Here is a 16,774-nt window from a genome sequence, read left to right as displayed (position 1 = left end):
TTCTTGAGCTGCTTGCAGGTAAAGGCAACATGCTTCCCACAGACTTGATGCACCGTGCCGTAAACCAGACGCTTTCTGTCCGATCCTTCTCCTCGTTTCCCCGAGTCCACAGCGCGAGGCAATGCACCTCCTCATCTCATCTCACATCGCGTGTGTGTGTTTTCCTCCCATCTTTGATTCCTGCTTATAATTCCCTCTGCCGAATGTCCAATTTAAACTGGATCCTCATCCTTATGCCTGAATTGTTCGAGGAAGTATATCAGTGGTACGAGTCGTCACTACTTTAAGAGTCCCTCGTCCTGCTGATTGATCCAGCGTATACACTGTGAGTCATCTACTTAAACGAGTCCTCTCTGCTGATGTTCAGGTGTTATCGTGTGTAGATGTCTCTAACTTTCAAACAGAGGTCCTCATCCCTAGAGAGACGAGTTAGGTGTTAGAATCAGTGTGTAGAGTCTCTAATTTACAAGAGGTCCCTCTCGCCGCTGATGTCAGGTGTATATCCAGTATGTAGGTCTCTACTGTTACAAGAGTCCTCTCCGCACTGTTCAGGTGATATCAGTGGTAGTGTCTCCTACTTTAAGAAGGCCTCCTGCTGAGTGTTCAGGGATAATAATCAGTGGAAACGTGTCTCCTATTAAGAGTCCCTCCGCTATGCTCAGGTTATATCAGTATGAGTGTCTCTACTTTGAAACAGTTAGCTTTCTAATATTCAAATCAACTCTTTATTTGATCTCTACTTGTGCTCTTAGATACTTAATCCTCTGATCACTATCTTCTCCAGGGCTCAACTTCCACATTTCGCGCAGAGATGAACATGGAATGGGTTTAAGTACCACCTTCCTCGGCGAAACCCGTGGTTCCGAGTGACGGGAGCAGAAAACATCCCGGAAGATTCTCTCTGGGAAGAACACAGTCTGGTCTGCACTCAGTGGGCCCTCAGAGCAACCCGCATCATCCTGGGCCCAACACAGGGCTGGTGAACCATCCATCGGAAGACCTGCACAAGAGGGAAGAGGAGAAAGAGAACACTAGTATGTCTCTTGTGGTGGCGCAGGCTCAGTCTGCTAGGGACTCTGGACTTTGGCCCAAAAGGACCAAACATTTACCTGAGTGTGGACCTGATACTGGAGAGGCACCAGTTCACCTCCTGGGCCACTTCTGAAGGTGGCCCTTGAACAAGCATTAACCCCAACTGTTCCCCACAGTGCCCTCTCCCTCTGGACCTCTCAATGCCATAGTGCAATTTAGTAACTGTGTATGTGTGTATGGTGAGAGTACCGTATATAAGAAGATGTATACTAAAGAACAGAGTGGAAGAACTGAAGTGTGTAAACTGAATTTCCACCCACACCTCCCCTCCTACAGCAAGTATTTACAGAAAGGTTTGCCTTGTCATGCTGTAACGTTGTTGATATCCCTCCGTCAGAACACTTTCAGGATCCTGAGCTAAAGTGTTAGCGCGGCGCCTGGAGTCCCTACCTTCCTCGCTGGCAGGAATCCGTGAAGTCATGAAAATCCCAAAAATGGTGGCTCGGAGCGCCGGGATCCCGTCGACGTCTACAGCCGCCCGCCAAATCCTGACTTTCCGGCATCGCGTCCCGATCCTTCTGGGTTCTGAAGATTGGAGGAGGAGCGGGAGCAGTTTACCCGGGCAGATCTTCCGAGCAGCTGATGAACAACCCTTTGTTCTCCTCTTGCCTGTCGACGCTCCACATAGCGGGCTCTGAGTAAGGCTGAAGGGCAACCTGGACTTTCTATTTTTTTTACGATATAAATATCATGTATGTGCATTGTGGAGGAACTGGCAGTTCGTTGCATAATATCTCTACATTGAATCTAATTATAACGCTTCCGGTTGTTTCCTGTTCAGGGGCACAAAGCCAGAGATATCTTGCACGCCAAACATGCAGAAAATCATCGAGGAGAAGAGGCGCGGCATCAGCGGAGGAAGGAATTTCAAGACGCCTTCGACTACATGCTGTCCAGCGCACCGAGCTCGGCCAGCAGATCAGCATCCAGTACGACTTCAAGGGACCAACAACGAGCTCTCAATCAATGGTCTGGAAGGTCCTTGCAAAGCTCAAAGTCCTGGTAATATGGCCGATAAATGAGTAGTACGGCCCGTCCACTGACACAGGGCATGAAGTAAAAAACTTGAAAAAATCTTTTGAGCTGGGCCGTGGTCTGGAGCTTGGCGATTTTTTGCGAGCAACGCGACCAACAACCAATCACATGAATCTCCCGCCCCCGACATACAAAGCAATAGCAATGTTAAAACGAAGTAAACTGGATATAAAATCCCCAAACAGGCAAAAACCTACCAGTTTCACCCACTGTCTCTGCCACCTCCCTCCATGCCTGGTTCCTCCGGTTTGTATCCCGGTAAATAGTTCTGGTCGTAAAGAACCAGGTGATTTGCTACCGTAATATCTCGTTTGGAATATGAGGAAATGAACTGCGGTCTGGCTCTCCCAGCTTGCACGTGGTTTGATTGGCTAGCGCTTGCACTGGCGGGATTTGCATAAACGGGATTTGATTGGCTGATGCCAGCTTCGCAAGCATTGGGAGCATCAAAAGTTGAACATTGCTCAACTTTTGATGCTCACGATGCTTGCAAAGCCATGCTCCGCTCCCCACAATGCAGTTCGGCGAAGATTAAAAATCTTCTACGTCACCCCATTCAAGTGAATGGGCGAAGCTTTGAAAGATTTTTTTCATGCCTGTGTGTGGACGGGCCGTAAGACTTAACTGGTGAATGCTCCCACATTTCGTTTAGCACTTACATGCAGTAGGTGTGTTGGGAAGCCTCCCAGCATTCATACGGGCAGCAGCTTGATGGACATTTATTATTTATTATTGTGTCTGGTGTGGTTTTGTTTGAAATCATCCAGTCAATTCAGTTTTTTTCAACAGAATTCCAAAAGGTTTTGGTCTTAAATCATGGTTCACCTAAAGAAAGTCATTTATGTTGGGGAATTGCTGTTTTAATTAAGTTTACTCATGTACTGTTGCAGATTCAGGCTTAAGGTCATGCTCTTCTGACACCATCTGCACAGCCGGTTTTTAAAAACGGAGAAATCCAGAATGAACAAATCCTCTACAGTGAAATCAACTTGATTACCCACTTACGAAGAACACGTTCAGGACAAAGAAATATGTAGAAACAAATACATAACTTAAAGAATTAGTGGGAAAAGCACATTTGAATAGCTTGCATTGATAAACCTCTCACCATTGTCTCCATCCAGATCAACATCTTCATTATCAGAATCTTCCTCATCATTGTCATCCTCATCGTCGTCGTCCCCAACGTCGACATCTTCTTCGAGAAGGCGAGCTACCTCTTCATCAGAGGGAGAGAACTCCTCATTCCCATCATCCTCCTCTTCATCGTCCTCATCCTCTCCACCGTTCTCGTTGTCTAGCTCGGCGATAAGAGGATCTGTATCGATGTCGTCGTCCGAGTCGTCATCGTCATCGTCGTCTTCATCCTGATCGTCATCCTCCTGGTGCATGGATGACAAAAAAAAAAATGGTTAAACTACAATTCATTGACATTTCTAGAGTCACTGCAGAATTAAAAGAACAAAATTAAAACCTGATCCTCCTCATCCTCCTCCTCTTCCTCTGCGAGTCTCTGCCGGCCGACTTCGTACAGCCTGCACACGGTGTCGGTGTTTACAGAGTCTTGGTTCTACAGGACGAGCAGGAAAGGGAAAGGAAACTGAATTATCCAACATATTTTTAAGACACATACATTAATCACAACCTTTAGCAAAAACGAATTGCATTTCAAACCCATATTTTAACAAGTATTTACCTCAATCACAGCTAGGTAGCAGTCTTTGGTATCGGTGCAAAGGTCAAATATGTTCCTCTTGACATCAATGGTGGCTGAGAAGAGAGGGAATGAGAAGTGTCAGAAGTACATTTATAATGTTTTTAAGATATATATTAAGTAACTGCCAACTAATATAGTAACAAATAATCACAAAAAAAAGCTAAATTAATGTAAGGTGAGTGCAGTACGCCTTACCGATGGGTTTGTAGTCTGTGGCATTGAAGGTCCTGAACGATGACCCAAATGGACTTTTCCTCTGCACCTCCATCATGTCGTCTTCATCGTCAGCCTGCAACATTGCTGTAAAACCACAGAGTGAGAATATGAGAGTAAATACAAATTGTGCACGGCGCGCCCATGTTTCCTCCTGTGAACCAGCTGCTTCTGTCTGTTGTCCAACAGAGCCTTCTGCCCATATGGCTACAGTGAACACACACATACACACACACACACACCTCTACGGAGTCTATTCACACCTCTCTTCAAATACACACAGGTCTTCTACTCAAACCTTTCACACACTTGCACTGACTGTGGAGTGAGATGTAGGCTGGATGCCAAATGCTCTACATTACCCATCATGCACTGGTTTCAGTAATTACCTCCATAAATGACGGTGCCGTTGTTGTTGAAGACTATTCTGCACTGGTCCAGAGCGGGGACTGTGTGGAGGAGGTGGAAGGTCCGCAGATCCCACTGAAACTCAAACTAAGGACCATGACACTCCTTTTCATTTGTATTAACTTAATCTGCCACACATGTAATAACACAGCGATTAAAACCATCCCCTAGGTAATGAAATCAATTATTACAGTAAAAAATATGTAATGTTCAGCGGTGAAATAAAAGCTCAACTAGAAATTAAAAAACGAAGTCATTTTTCTGGTTTCCTGGTTGGATTTATGTTCCAATGTATATTCATTTCTTTAAATGCAATGTTAATCATTTGAAGTACAAAAATGCAATCACTGTTTTTTTCTTAAATAGTGTAACATTAAAACATTTGGGGATGTACTCGTATACATTTTGGGTCGAGACTTAAATATCTCAACAGCTACTTGATGGCTTGCAATGAAATTTAGAACGGATATAACTTTGGTGATTGCTTCACTTTTCATTTAGTGCCATCATAAGAGTGATTTCTTTAATTTGTTTATGACATTAAACCTTAAAATAATAGCATTCCCATCAGCCTCAGTTCTACTTGGTGTTTTGTACTAGTTAGCAATTGTTAGAATGCTTACTCACTTAACTAAAATAGTGGAAATTATAAACAATAGACCTGCGAAACATCCACTTGTTAGCATTGTCATTTTGAGAATGTGATAACATAAGCATTCAGCAAAAAGTGTGCCTTAGTCGAGCCACACAGAGCCTCTAGCATTGCTGTAGACTCTTATTTTTGCTTAATGCAGTTCGGTAGGTGGTTTCCACAACAGAAAAAACCCCAAAAACTGTTAGGCTTTCCCCTACTGTAGCATACTCTTGTCAACCCAAGTAGTTCACTCTCAAGGATACAATCTCCGTGTTCACGATGACCTCCAGGCCGTTGGGATGGAACACACCGCTGATGTTCATGTTGAACTTGTCAAACTTGTGTATGGCCTGAGCTGAGCGCACGTCCCACAGCACGCCGTCGTTCAGCACAAGGTCGTCTGTTGGGTTGAAGGTGGCACAGTTCCTCTTGTAGTTGTTAGCCAGGTCTGGGTTGTTCAGAGTCAGAGTTACCTGTCCCGTCTGGATGTCGTAAATCTGGCACAGAGAAAAACTGAACGTAAGCATTTACTATTTCTTTCTGTATGTATCTTGTTAAAAAAGAAAAATGCTGACATACGTACCCGTGCTATATGTTCCTTAGTACCAATGACTCGATCTTGGGAAAGCTTACTGAACTCCACATAGTGGTCGCCCAGAAAAGAATGCCTGAAGAAAACAAGTGCAAGATTTCACATTAAATCAGAAACATGGGCCAGTAGGAGGTATAAAAGATATGTGATTAAACATGAATTTCTTAAAGACACTGTAGAAAAAATCTGAATCCATTGACAGAGTCCTAGTATTGCATTTGTTAGACTGTACGGTTGAATGATGCCAAGTGCTCGTGTTCTATAAACTGAAGACTGGCTGTTAGGCATAATTAAACAGCATGTCTTCTCCTTTCGGCAGCTCCCTCCTTCGACACCATAAAGCTGCTGTAACACGGGGCAGTGAAGACCACATACATGGAGGCAGTGGGATCACAGACAGGCGTAAAAAAATGGTGTTAGTCTCTTGTGCAAACATCACTTACTTCATGATGAAGACGGATTTCATGCCCCAGAGCGCAGACAGAGGGTAACTCCAGGAGGCTGACGTTAAGAGCAGAGAGCCATCCTAAAAAACACAAAATGTGACGGTAAAAGATCTCCTCGATGCATGTTTAAGACATCAAATATACTATTCTTTAAAAAAATGAGTGTGTCTGATATGGTATAGTCCATTTTAAAAGTGTAACTGTTTGATGCAAAATTACTTAATAATTAATTCCAAGAAAAGTTAAAATTCGCAAAAACACATCCTGAGGAGAGGGTTTTTTTAAATAACGTACACATAACAAGATGAGGAGGAATACATTCAGCAGCAACAACAGCAAGACAAAGCATAACATTTTGTATATTCTAGTAGCTCTCTGTACGGACCCGTGAGGGCTCCAGGTGAGTGATGGCTGAACTGTGACAGCTGTAGCTGGCTTCCTCCTGGCCTGTAAACACGTTGTAGAGTTTGAGCTGCCCCGTGCACGTCCCCAGCATCAGGAACCGCTCGCGAGCTGAGAAGGCACAACACATGAATCCACTCTCATCCTCGTCCGCCTCTCTGAAGACGGAGATGGGACGGAATCTGAGAAACGGAAGAATTTAGAAAAATGGTCAAGTATTCGCACAATGTGTTCAAGGGAGGGAACATGAATGTATGAAAGCTACCAACCTGCTGAAGATGAGATGTCTGTCAAAGCAGCCTCCATCCACGCCTCCGTATTTAGGATAGATAACCCGCCGTGTGTGTCGGGATGTAAAGTTGATGGGTGCTTGGCGTCTCTGTTTGGGCTCGGGGCATTGATGGGGGGTGAAGAGAGAGAAAGGCGGGCATGTTGCCACAGGGTTCTTACAGCGCGCATGCTGTTCCCTGAGGTACTCTGTGATAATGCTGTCCAGTGCAGGGGGGGAGGGCAGGTGCCTGTCAAACTGCTTCTTCATGGCCGGACTCTGGCTGAAGGCGCCATGGTCAGACTTCTGCCTCAGCACCCGGGGTTTCTTGCAGCTCACCGTAGTACACGGCGCTAGCCTTTCCCGAGAGAAAACGATTCGACCAATCAGTGGGGAGCCGTTGGTACAGGGCGGGACACACGGTGAGGGGAGAGCAGTGGAAGAACACAAGTTGAGTAGTGACGGGGAGGGACGTGATTGTGGATTGCTGCATCCTGGGGAGGACGAATGAGAGGGATGATTTACGAGTCTTAACCCGACACCGTTGGCCAGCCGTGGGGTGCGGGGTAGAGTAGCAACAGGGGAGACAGGTAGGGGGGGTGCGACAGGAGGGAAAGCAGAAGCTACATGTGAAGAATGAGACAGACATGTCATGGGGAGATCTGCCTCCTTGGTGAGTGTGGTGGCGGTGTCATGAAGGCCTTTGGCAACCAGGTGGTTCCTGATGAGCAGCAGCAGCTCTTTCTCTGGGAAGGAGATCCTGGACTTGGCGACCACACTGGCCCTCTGCAGCCACGCCAGAGACACGTCCGTACCGATCATCAGCGGCTTCCCGGAGATCCTCTCTATCAGCTCGGCTGCAAACTTACAGAACTTGACATGTTCGCTGCGTTTGTCCTGCAGCACAGGCTCCTTCATGAGCTGCTGGATGTGTCCGCTGCTGAACAACGGCAGCTTGCTGATGATCTGTCTGACGGAGGTGGAGCGAGACAGACCCACCAGAGCTTTACAAGCCAACGCTCGGATCTGATCTGCATCCGTGATGGGCATCTTCACCGTCAGCAGGGACAGCAGCACCTACAGGAAAGATGCAGTATGTCAGTAAAAAAACGTGTTTACCGAACCAACAAAACACAGTAAAACACATGTTTTGCCGTATGCTTCTTGCAGCGTTTTGGAACAACGGTTGTCATTTTACAGACAGACATTTAAATGTATCTCAATCCTAGGCAAGATGAAGACATCATTGTGTTATGAAGGGTAATTTGATGCCTAGTGAAGCCACAGCAACAGATTTGTGCACTGCCTGTGAATTAGCATGTCATTATGTCTGGCCTCTGCAATGTCCCAACTGCAGGTCCAGATGTCCCAAAGTATAATAATATACTGAAACCAATCTCCTGCTGTGCTTTGCATGGCGCCTCTAATGCTTTCAGTGTATAAATGTGTGTGTATATGTATGTTTTGGTGTGTAAAGCTTTAAAAAATGTGCAAGGTTACCAAGATAAGTGCCCTATACAAAGCTAGCCCATTTCAAACGGCAGTTCTTAGCAGCACCATCATGATGCACAAAAGGTGTTCACAGAATGAGTAGTAAGACTTAGTGGCAAGTACAACCTTCCAAAAGGATATAGTAACTGGTGTTATTTATCTCTACCTTGATGCCATTGTTCGACTGCACCACATTCCACATCTTAGTGAGCACACTCTCGCTGGCTTTGGTCTGCTGAGGCAGGCGGCGGCGGGGGGTTCCTGCGATGAACTTGCCAATGCTGGACACGCGTTTGTCTGGAGCACACACGCAGTTGATGGCGACCTGCAGAGCGGACTTCTGAATCTCGGCATCGTTTACAAACACCTCTCCCTCTGCTACTGCCAGGACTATACTCATTCCTGAGGGGGAAAAAAGAAATAATCCTACAATGAAACGAATATCCTTGAACAAAAATAATACATGGAATTGCGCCATCTCTCAGCAGAGCTGGGCTCAGGTTTTATGAAATAAACAAAAATGAAAATACAAAGACACTGCATGGTATTACAATCTGTGGAATGCATTCATCGTTTTCCTTTTTATACACTACATTTCAGAAAAGGTTACTGTTCATGTTGCTGAAGCTGAATGGGTGGATAGATTAGAAATACTGCTGCGAACCCAATGTACTGTATGCTATGTCTTTGTGCCTACTAGATGGTTACACTTAAATTGTTATTTCCTATCAAATACAAAACAACTGAGTAGCATCACTTACCAACAGTGGAAACAGTGGATCCTCCCTCATCCAGCACAGCAACAGCCTCAGACAACAACATCTGCGTCTTAGGAACAACTGTGAGGATGCTCAGGATGTCAAGAGCGTAACGCACTGTATCGCTCCTAGAAACAAATTCATCATTATATCATCATTGTATTATATTATCGAAGCATTATATCACCACATAACACATCAGAAGTCACTGAGAAGGCGATGGATGAAAGAAGAAGAAGAAGAAATGAGAGTTACTGCTGGTCCATACCTGCCATAATACGTCCTCCAGTCACAGGCGATGGAGATGAGCTGCAGGAGGAGCTGGACGCATGAGAGCTTGTGAAAGACCTCCGCTGGTTCCCAGTACAGCCTGAGAGGGCCGTACTCTATCAGGAACTCCATCATTTCCACCACCTGATCTCGGGTATAGCTGACCGCCTGGAAAACGAGAACATAGATAATGAAATGTTTGATAACTACATCTTCCAGTCCTTTTAGCTTGAATTTTTCTCTGTGTACCTTATAGTATGGTTGGGAGTGAATGGGGGCGCCACCCTCTGTGCGCTGCAGGGATTGCTTCACCTGCTCCACCTTGATAGCCAGGTGCGCCTCAAAGTACCTGCGCAGGGCCATGCAGGTGTGCTTGGCTGTCTGCCTGCTGGAGAAAATCTCATCATCACTCAGCAGCGCTCCCTGGTCCTCCGGGTTCAGGATCTCCAGCGTGCTGATCTGTAAACAGTGACGTCATATTAGGGCTGCTCGATTATGGCAAAAATCATAATCTCGATTATTTGGGTCAATAATTGATATCACGATTATTAAAAACGATTATCCATTTACTTTGAAAACATCCATTTATTGAGAAGAAAAATGTGAACAGTATGTTTTTAACAGTTGATTACCCTGAACTTTAAGTATAACTCAACTGAAAAACCAATAAAAAAATTCATACCTCTTGTGTGTTTGATGTTGAGTTTTCTGCATTTTAAAAAGGCCCTTCCAGGAACATTTGCAATTCAACATTGGTTTTAATTGATGTAGTGTGTGGCATTGGTTTATGCTACATAAATAAAGACACAGATGGATATGTTAACATGGTTACATTGAGGATCACATGCAGCGGTCTGCTGATTTCTTACCAGGTTGACGAGGCGTCGGAGTCCGTCCTGCCTGTCGAAGAGCTCCAGCACGGCACGGAAAGAGAAGGAGATGGAGAAGAACATGGTGGCGTGGCAGCAGCCGGACGCATGTGAGCACTCCAGCAGCCACAGCGTGTAACCAACCACATCTGACAGGATGGAGTGGGGCAACATGCACACCTTCAGAGGAAAGGACACTACAATGAATACAAATGTGCTCTGGCAGTAGTTATGCAATACTGATACAAATCTAGTATAGTTGACATGACAAGATCATTATTTTTATGACATTATTTGAGTAGCACTTTTCATGCAGAGACATTTTTTACATAAAATAAGGAATTGTTGTTAATATAACTACAACAGAAGGAACGGACAAGTTTGTTATTGTATCACTAAATTATAAAGAAGGCTTCACATTCTTTGAGGAATATGAAAATGTTACAGAGTCCAGATTATATCTCATATCATAATATATTGATATAACACAAAGCTTCAACATCTTTCTTTTAGCACATACAGTACCAAAACAAAAATCTGAAAGTAAAATATTATCCAGTTTGGCAGAAGTATAGATTTCATTGTGTATTTGCAGGATTTGTGTTTGTTTTGTACCCTTTCCATGGCATCCTGGTTATAGGCTAGGTAGTAGAGGCACAGAGACACTCCAGTAGCAGCCATAGACGGTCTGGGGATTTCCAACAACTTCTGAACTCCTCCATGAGCCACAAACTCTGCAGCAAACTTCTTGTGCAGCAGCAGAGAAGCCAGGTACTGCGAGAAGAGGAAAAGAAAATAGAAATAAGTCAGAAGTGCTCTGCCCTAAGTTTTGACAACAAAGAGGGTCAACAGGAGTAAATCGTTTTTACCTTGAGAGCCTCAAAGGTCAGCTGCACATCATTGGTCTGCTTTAGATCCATATAATGCATGAGCAGCTCACGAGCTCCCATCTGCATGAACACCGCCAGCAGCTGCAGGAGGAGGAGGAATGGGCATTAAAGACACTTGAATCATGTACATTCACTTTATTATAAAAGCCTATAAGTGACTAGCTGCTGGAACTAATGCTTAACATTAAAAAAGAAAACTGCAAGTCTTTACCAAATGTCCTGTATAAACGGAAAATTCACACTAGGGGTCGACCGATAATCGGCCTGGCCGATTCACACTAGTGATCGACCGATAATCGGGGCCGATATTCCGCATTTGACCGATTATCGGTATCGGCCTTTTTTGTATGAAATTGCCGATAAAACTTTGGCTCTGATGCGGCCGTTTCTCTGGCTGCAGTCACCACTCTCTGTACACGAGCAATGTCCCGCCCACAGCGCTATCTGATAGGCTATTACTGAAGTGTCAATCAACACTGAAGATTTTCCGGGCGGGAGCCAGCCAGAGAGGCGGGACCTTCTCAGATTACCGGCAGGTGCGAAGAACGCAGACACAGACTGAAGCAAGAAGCAGCGCTGAGCGGCAGAGCCATACATGTGTTTCGAAGGTAAATCAGTTGAAAGCCGAAGTTCAATAAACATCCCAATCCCCTATGCTGAAGTTGCAAAAACATCACGATCTTATGATCCAATTCTATCAGTTTCACAGTTACACAGGGACGCGGGAAGTCAGTCAGAGTTGGGGGTGCGTGCAACGTCTCGCAGCGGAGGGGGGGTTGATTCAGGTTGATATGTGAAGCTCATTAGCTAGCCAACATGTATCTAGCAAATGTTTAGCAAAATATTAGAAGTGAGGCTACTAGACTAACGTTAGGTCTACTGTAATAGCCTCACTTTTAATATTTTGCAAAACATTAGCTAGCACTTGTGTTTTGCAGTTGCTAGCAGCTTATTGGGATGTTATGCTAGATAGACAGGCATTGTTTTGATATAATAAATTAAGCATTATTGTTTGTTAAGCATGTCAGCCTACAGCCCCACTTTTAACTCTGTCTCTCTAACTCATTGCAGATGGCTGCACAAAAAAAAAGGAAACCAGTTGTAAGATGTTTAAAAGTCCATTGAACATAATATATGCTTAAATGCATTTCAAAGAGGTTGTGTTGGAGTTTGTGTTATTCTACATTTTGACACCAAGATTTTCTGATTTTACTGCAAATGTATATCGGTTCCAAATATCGGTTATCGGTCTCCTTGATTACTAATAATCGGTATCGGCCATACTTGTCAACCCTCCCGATTTTCGAGGGAGACTCCCGATTTCATTGCCCTCTCCCGGTTTCCTCCCGGGGTCATATTTCTCCCGATTTTTGACAAAATCAGATTTACTCAGGACTGTTTCCACTCGGACCTTAATACAGCTTCACCATTGTTTGGTTTCCATGGTAACACGTCTCTTTAGTAGCGCGCGCAACTGAAAGTCTGAGAGGGTGAGGCAGATAGTCACAGAAAACAGAATAGAAAACTACTCTACTCTCTGCTCACTCCTGCTCCTTTCCAGCCCACACATATGCTCCATCAAGGATGGTGCTACAAGCCGCAAGGCATTGCACTTACAACTACAATAAGCATGTTAATGTTAATCTAACAGCTCCGGCGATCCACTAGCACCCCCCCCCCTCTCCCCTATTTTGCATTTTGAAATGCTCCCGATTTCTGAGGTCTCAAGGTTGGCCAGTATGGTATCGGCCTTGAAAAAGCCATATCGGTCGATCCCTAATTCACACCACTCTTACAAAGTATATGACCAAGAGCAGAATCATTTATTTAATCAATATCATGAGGAAGACTGACATCTGCTGGACAGTCTGTGACAAGACATGGCAAATGCATAACAAAGGTTACTGGATAGAGCAAAAACAAAGCACTTCTACATGTACAATACAATACACTATTCCAGCTAAAGAGAATAGACAAACCTCCTGATATTCTCCCAGAGGGGTGAGGTACTGCAGGATTAGCCTCTGCTCGATTTCGGGGGTCAGAGGGTACAGATGATAGTTGTTGCCAATCACCCAGGGGCTCATCTCTGACCAGCTGCTGTTGGAAAGCTCGCTAAAGTTCCTCTCTGGGTCTGGCAAGGAGAAATTTAGCTTCTGTTTTGAGGTCCTGCCGCTCTCCCTATCTGCCTTCCTTTTCAGGAAGCTGCTGCCATCCGACATGCCTTGGTATGTCATTGAACCAGGGGCAGACATGGGCTTCATCATAGTCTTAACAGCAGAGTTGGCACGACTGCTGGTCTTATGAGGGGAGTTGAGTCGGAACGAAAGCTCGTTTTCAGGCTCGATGGTTGAGAAGGCTATTTGGCCATCCTCCTCTGTCCCCTCCCTTTCAGCCCCGTTCCTCCCCGGTGCGAAGGACTTCTCTTCAAAGCTTCCGTCAACAGTCTCCTCGTCCAAAGTGAGCAAAGGCTCACTCAAATTCTTCCAGGGGCTGGGCCGTTTGATTTCCCTTTTATTCTCAGCATCTTTATCCTGGAGCTCACGCAACCGATGCAGCATCAAAGGCACCTGTCAAAGTGAGGCAGTAAAAACAAGTTGATGGAAAGTTGCTACTTTACATTACATTACTTGCTAAAGCTCTATCAATTATTGAAATAACCTATCAGTATGTATTTTCATATTCGTATGTTAATTAAAATAAACATTTGGGACCGCAGTATTCCCTACTGACCAAAACAGAGTTCTCCTCCCTGTAGTTGGCTGCGATGTCCTGGTTCTCCATAGCCCCGGCCAACAAGCCCGTAGCGTAGATCCTGAGCGGCTGCTCGGCCTCCTGAGCCCACTTAAACAGCCTCTCAACTATGCCCTCCTGAGAAGAGCCAACACAGCGGAAGTTTGAAATGCATATAGAAACACAACTTTGAACTTTTTAAATCTACTTTATGACTCAACAAAACTACCGGGAAATCCTCCTTTTACCTTGTGCCCTATTCCATTATCAATTGCTATAGGCTAGGTAAATAAAAGAAACTAGTGTGCCTGAGTAATACCACAAGTGAAAATAAGAACTTATCCCTTTTTAATCTTACTCTACTTTGTTGCTGTTATGGTCTACTTTATTATGTATTCAATCATTCTAAACAGAAATCTATATTACTGCCTGTAGAAGGCCTGTAGAAGGCATGTAAACATGTATTATGTTCTTCAACCACTAAACCGAGCATGCTGAATATGCATCTGGGAAACTATAAGAACATCACAGGAAAATATAACAAGTGAAATAAATTAAACATGTTGTTTGAACAGAGAAATTAAAAATGCTTTAGTCTTTTTATTAGATAAGAAATCACCCACCTTTTCCTGAAAGACAACAGCCGTCTCCAATCCAGGCATGATGTTCTGAAGCAGGCGGCATGCTGCTGCATTTAGGGGAAATTCTCTGCTGGTCATCACATAGCTATTCACCAGCTACAAAAGAAGAAAAAAGGAATGAAACCCTTTCTAACTAAGAAGCTATAAATTGTCCCTTATTTTGCATAAAAACAGTCTTGGTTGAGTCCCTCCATTCTTACTGTGTTCATAAAGTCATCATTCTTGAACAGGATCTTGAGCAGTTGCCCCAACACACATTCTGGATCAGCTCTCCCTAGTGGCCAAAAGGGAAATGTCAAAAACATAAACAATATTCAAATCTCCAGCTTTCTTCACATCATGATCTTTTTCTGTCTTCTTTCATACCAGGGTGTCGATCATCAAAAGGGTCGGGGTCCGCTTTGTGGTATTCCTCTGTCTCTTTCTCAACAAGCTCTGAGATTCTGAAAGTTACAGCACATCAATCATTTACAATCTTTAAGTCGGCTGCACATTAGAACTACATTTGTTGAACTAACTAATCATACAGGCTTTTACAAAACGACTTACTTGGTGATGATGTTAACCAGCTCCTGTGTGCTGCCTTGCTGCTCCCTCTCCCACTGTTCCAGTAAAGCAGTCAGCTCTGCCTTGGAGTCCACGCTGGCAGACGCCGACGCCATAGCGCAGCCTGTCAGGGTAGCATGCACTTAGTATGTATTTATTTAATTAATAAATCAGTGGCTGCATGTTACTAAGTACATTACTCAAATACAGTAATTTGGTACAAATGTAAGGTACTTACTATTTTCTTATTATATAATATTGTATTTGTTCTAATACATATAAGATAAATATATATTACTTTACTACATTTATCGGACAGCTTTAGTTGCCAAATTCTTTTCACATTACAATTTTGCATCCCCTTCCCATAGTTAAAACAAAATGATGTATAAAATGAAGATTCTCCTACTTCTAGAAATAAAGAAAGTATTTAAAAAAACAACTGGAAAATACCTTGTCACAAAACTTAAAATATTTAGAGATATGTGGTTCTCACAGAACAGAAATGTACAACAGATTATGATATATCATAATATAGATTATGATAAATTTCTGCCAATAAAATTATGCAACAGTTTACAGAGGAGTTAAATATAGCAGGAGCTTTGACCTCTACAGCAGTAAAATGAATGTAGCAGTAATAATAAAATCCCCAAAAATAATATATGTAACATGATTCAATTAGTGATCACTACAATATATTAGAAAACCACTGCAAGGGAACATTTTGCTGATCAATTACTTCTTTAACTTTTCATACTTAAAAGTACGTTTAGCTGATTATTCTTAAATACTTAAACATACAGTAAGTGAGGTTCTTAATACAACGCTTCTACTTCTAGTACAGTATTTTCAGAGTGTTATTATTACGTTGCATCATCGCAATACTTCTTCCATCACTGTTAATTATTTACAATTTAGCCAAACGTAACCGCAACTCCAAGGGATGATAACAATGTATGACTTAAAATATTATTAAAAAAGTAGAATAAATACCACAGAGGTGCATGAAAACGATTAGTTCGCTAAAATCAGGACAACAAAGAGAATAGCAGAGTTGCTCTCCATCGCTTCACTGAAGTCAAACAACAGAGTGCAGGTGCAGTTGTCCTCCAGGGACTGCAACTGTCAAACACACAGATCTGATACTTTTAATGTTAGCATATATAATGAAATATATAAACCTACTTTCTTGTTTGTTCGGGAACAACCAATTCACAATTGCGTGTTTGAATATCTTACATTCACATACAGCTGATACTCACTGTACAAGGCAGCAGCAGCAGCCAACTCAGACTCTGCCTGTTGCGGTGTTTGGCTAGCTAGACTGTGGCTAAACAAGGAAGCTAATATACTTAGCCCGCAAGCGACGATCTTTAAAATGGCCACTTTTAAAGTCCAGTGCAATAGTTTACATTACGCCTGAGCTGTCCTGACATGAACAGCCTATTTGGTCGGATTCATATCATAGTCAAGCACTCAGACCTGCCTGTGCATGTAACCTAAGGCTAGCACTAGTAGCTAACAGCATCACAGGTAAACCAGGCTACTTAGCTAGCATGCTAACTTACCTCGTTGTTCGCTCAGTTCTTCCTCGGTTTTAGCGAATTTTCCAAGACTGATATCAGTCCAAACTTGGTTGCTCCTTGGTGAATATCTACGTACCGACCACTGTTTCAAAGCCAAAGCTTAAAATGCTACAGTGTAGCTTTGTGTTCACGGTTTATTATCATTATGGCGAACACGTTCCTCACGTCATTTCACGAGCG

General features: G+C 43.6%; 2 protein-coding genes across 2 annotated transcripts in view; both read right to left on the bottom strand.

The window, feature by feature from the left end:
• The window catches only part of LOC104962217 (glutamate receptor-interacting protein 2-like), an 8,789-nt gene extending 8,654 nt beyond the window's left edge, over positions 1–135 (bottom strand). Inside the window, exon 1 of the mRNA XM_010790629.1 lies at positions 128–135. Within this exon, the coding sequence (XP_010788931.1) occupies positions 128–135 (8 nt within the window). The remainder of the gene's footprint in view (positions 1–127) is intronic.
• Positions 136–954: 819 nt separating this feature from the next.
• On the bottom strand, positions 955–16,770 carry LOC104962208 (protein VPRBP). The gene is made up of 27 exons (XM_010790617.1): positions 16,577–16,770; positions 15,009–15,129; positions 14,826–14,902; positions 14,660–14,733; positions 14,442–14,555; positions 13,819–13,956; positions 13,065–13,655; positions 11,065–11,166; positions 10,811–10,969; positions 10,196–10,375; positions 9,576–9,785; positions 9,325–9,494; positions 9,060–9,184; positions 8,465–8,700; positions 6,809–7,884; positions 6,523–6,721; positions 6,135–6,217; positions 5,683–5,767; positions 5,363–5,596; positions 4,447–4,540; positions 4,040–4,144; positions 3,824–3,897; positions 3,602–3,697; positions 3,236–3,509; positions 1,483–1,617; positions 1,110–1,173; positions 955–1,000 (listed from the first exon to the last, which is right to left on the bottom strand). The coding sequence occupies exons 2-27, from the start codon at positions 15,119–15,121 to the stop codon at positions 955–957; spliced, it is 4,854 nt and encodes a 1,617-aa protein (XP_010788919.1). The 5' UTR covers positions 15,122–15,129; positions 16,577–16,770.
• Between the last annotated feature and the right edge of the window lie 4 nt (positions 16,771–16,774).

This window comes from Notothenia coriiceps, unplaced genomic scaffold (assembly GCF_000735185.1).
Source record: "Notothenia coriiceps isolate Sejong01 unplaced genomic scaffold, NC01 NC01_scaffold00001470, whole genome shotgun sequence".
Lineage (NCBI taxonomy): Eukaryota > Metazoa > Chordata > Actinopteri > Perciformes > Nototheniidae > Notothenia > Notothenia coriiceps.
Note: the sequence above shows the minus strand (reverse complement) of the source record. Positions and strands in the feature narration are given on the sequence as shown.

Excerpts from the sequence above, each read along its gene's own strand:
- LOC104962208 (XM_010790617.1), bottom strand. The coding sequence starts at position 15,121 with ATGGCGTCGGCGTCTGCCAGCGTGGACTCCAAGGCAGAGCTGACTGCT. Across the intron at positions 10,376-10,810 it reads ACCAGGATGCCATGGAAAGG|GTGTGCATGTTGCCCCACTC; the intron begins GTACAAAACAAA and ends TTTCCTCTGAAG. Across the intron at positions 7,885-8,464 it reads AGTCGAACAATGGCATCAAG|GTGCTGCTGTCCCTGCTGAC; the intron begins GTAGAGATAAAT and ends TCTTTCCTGTAG.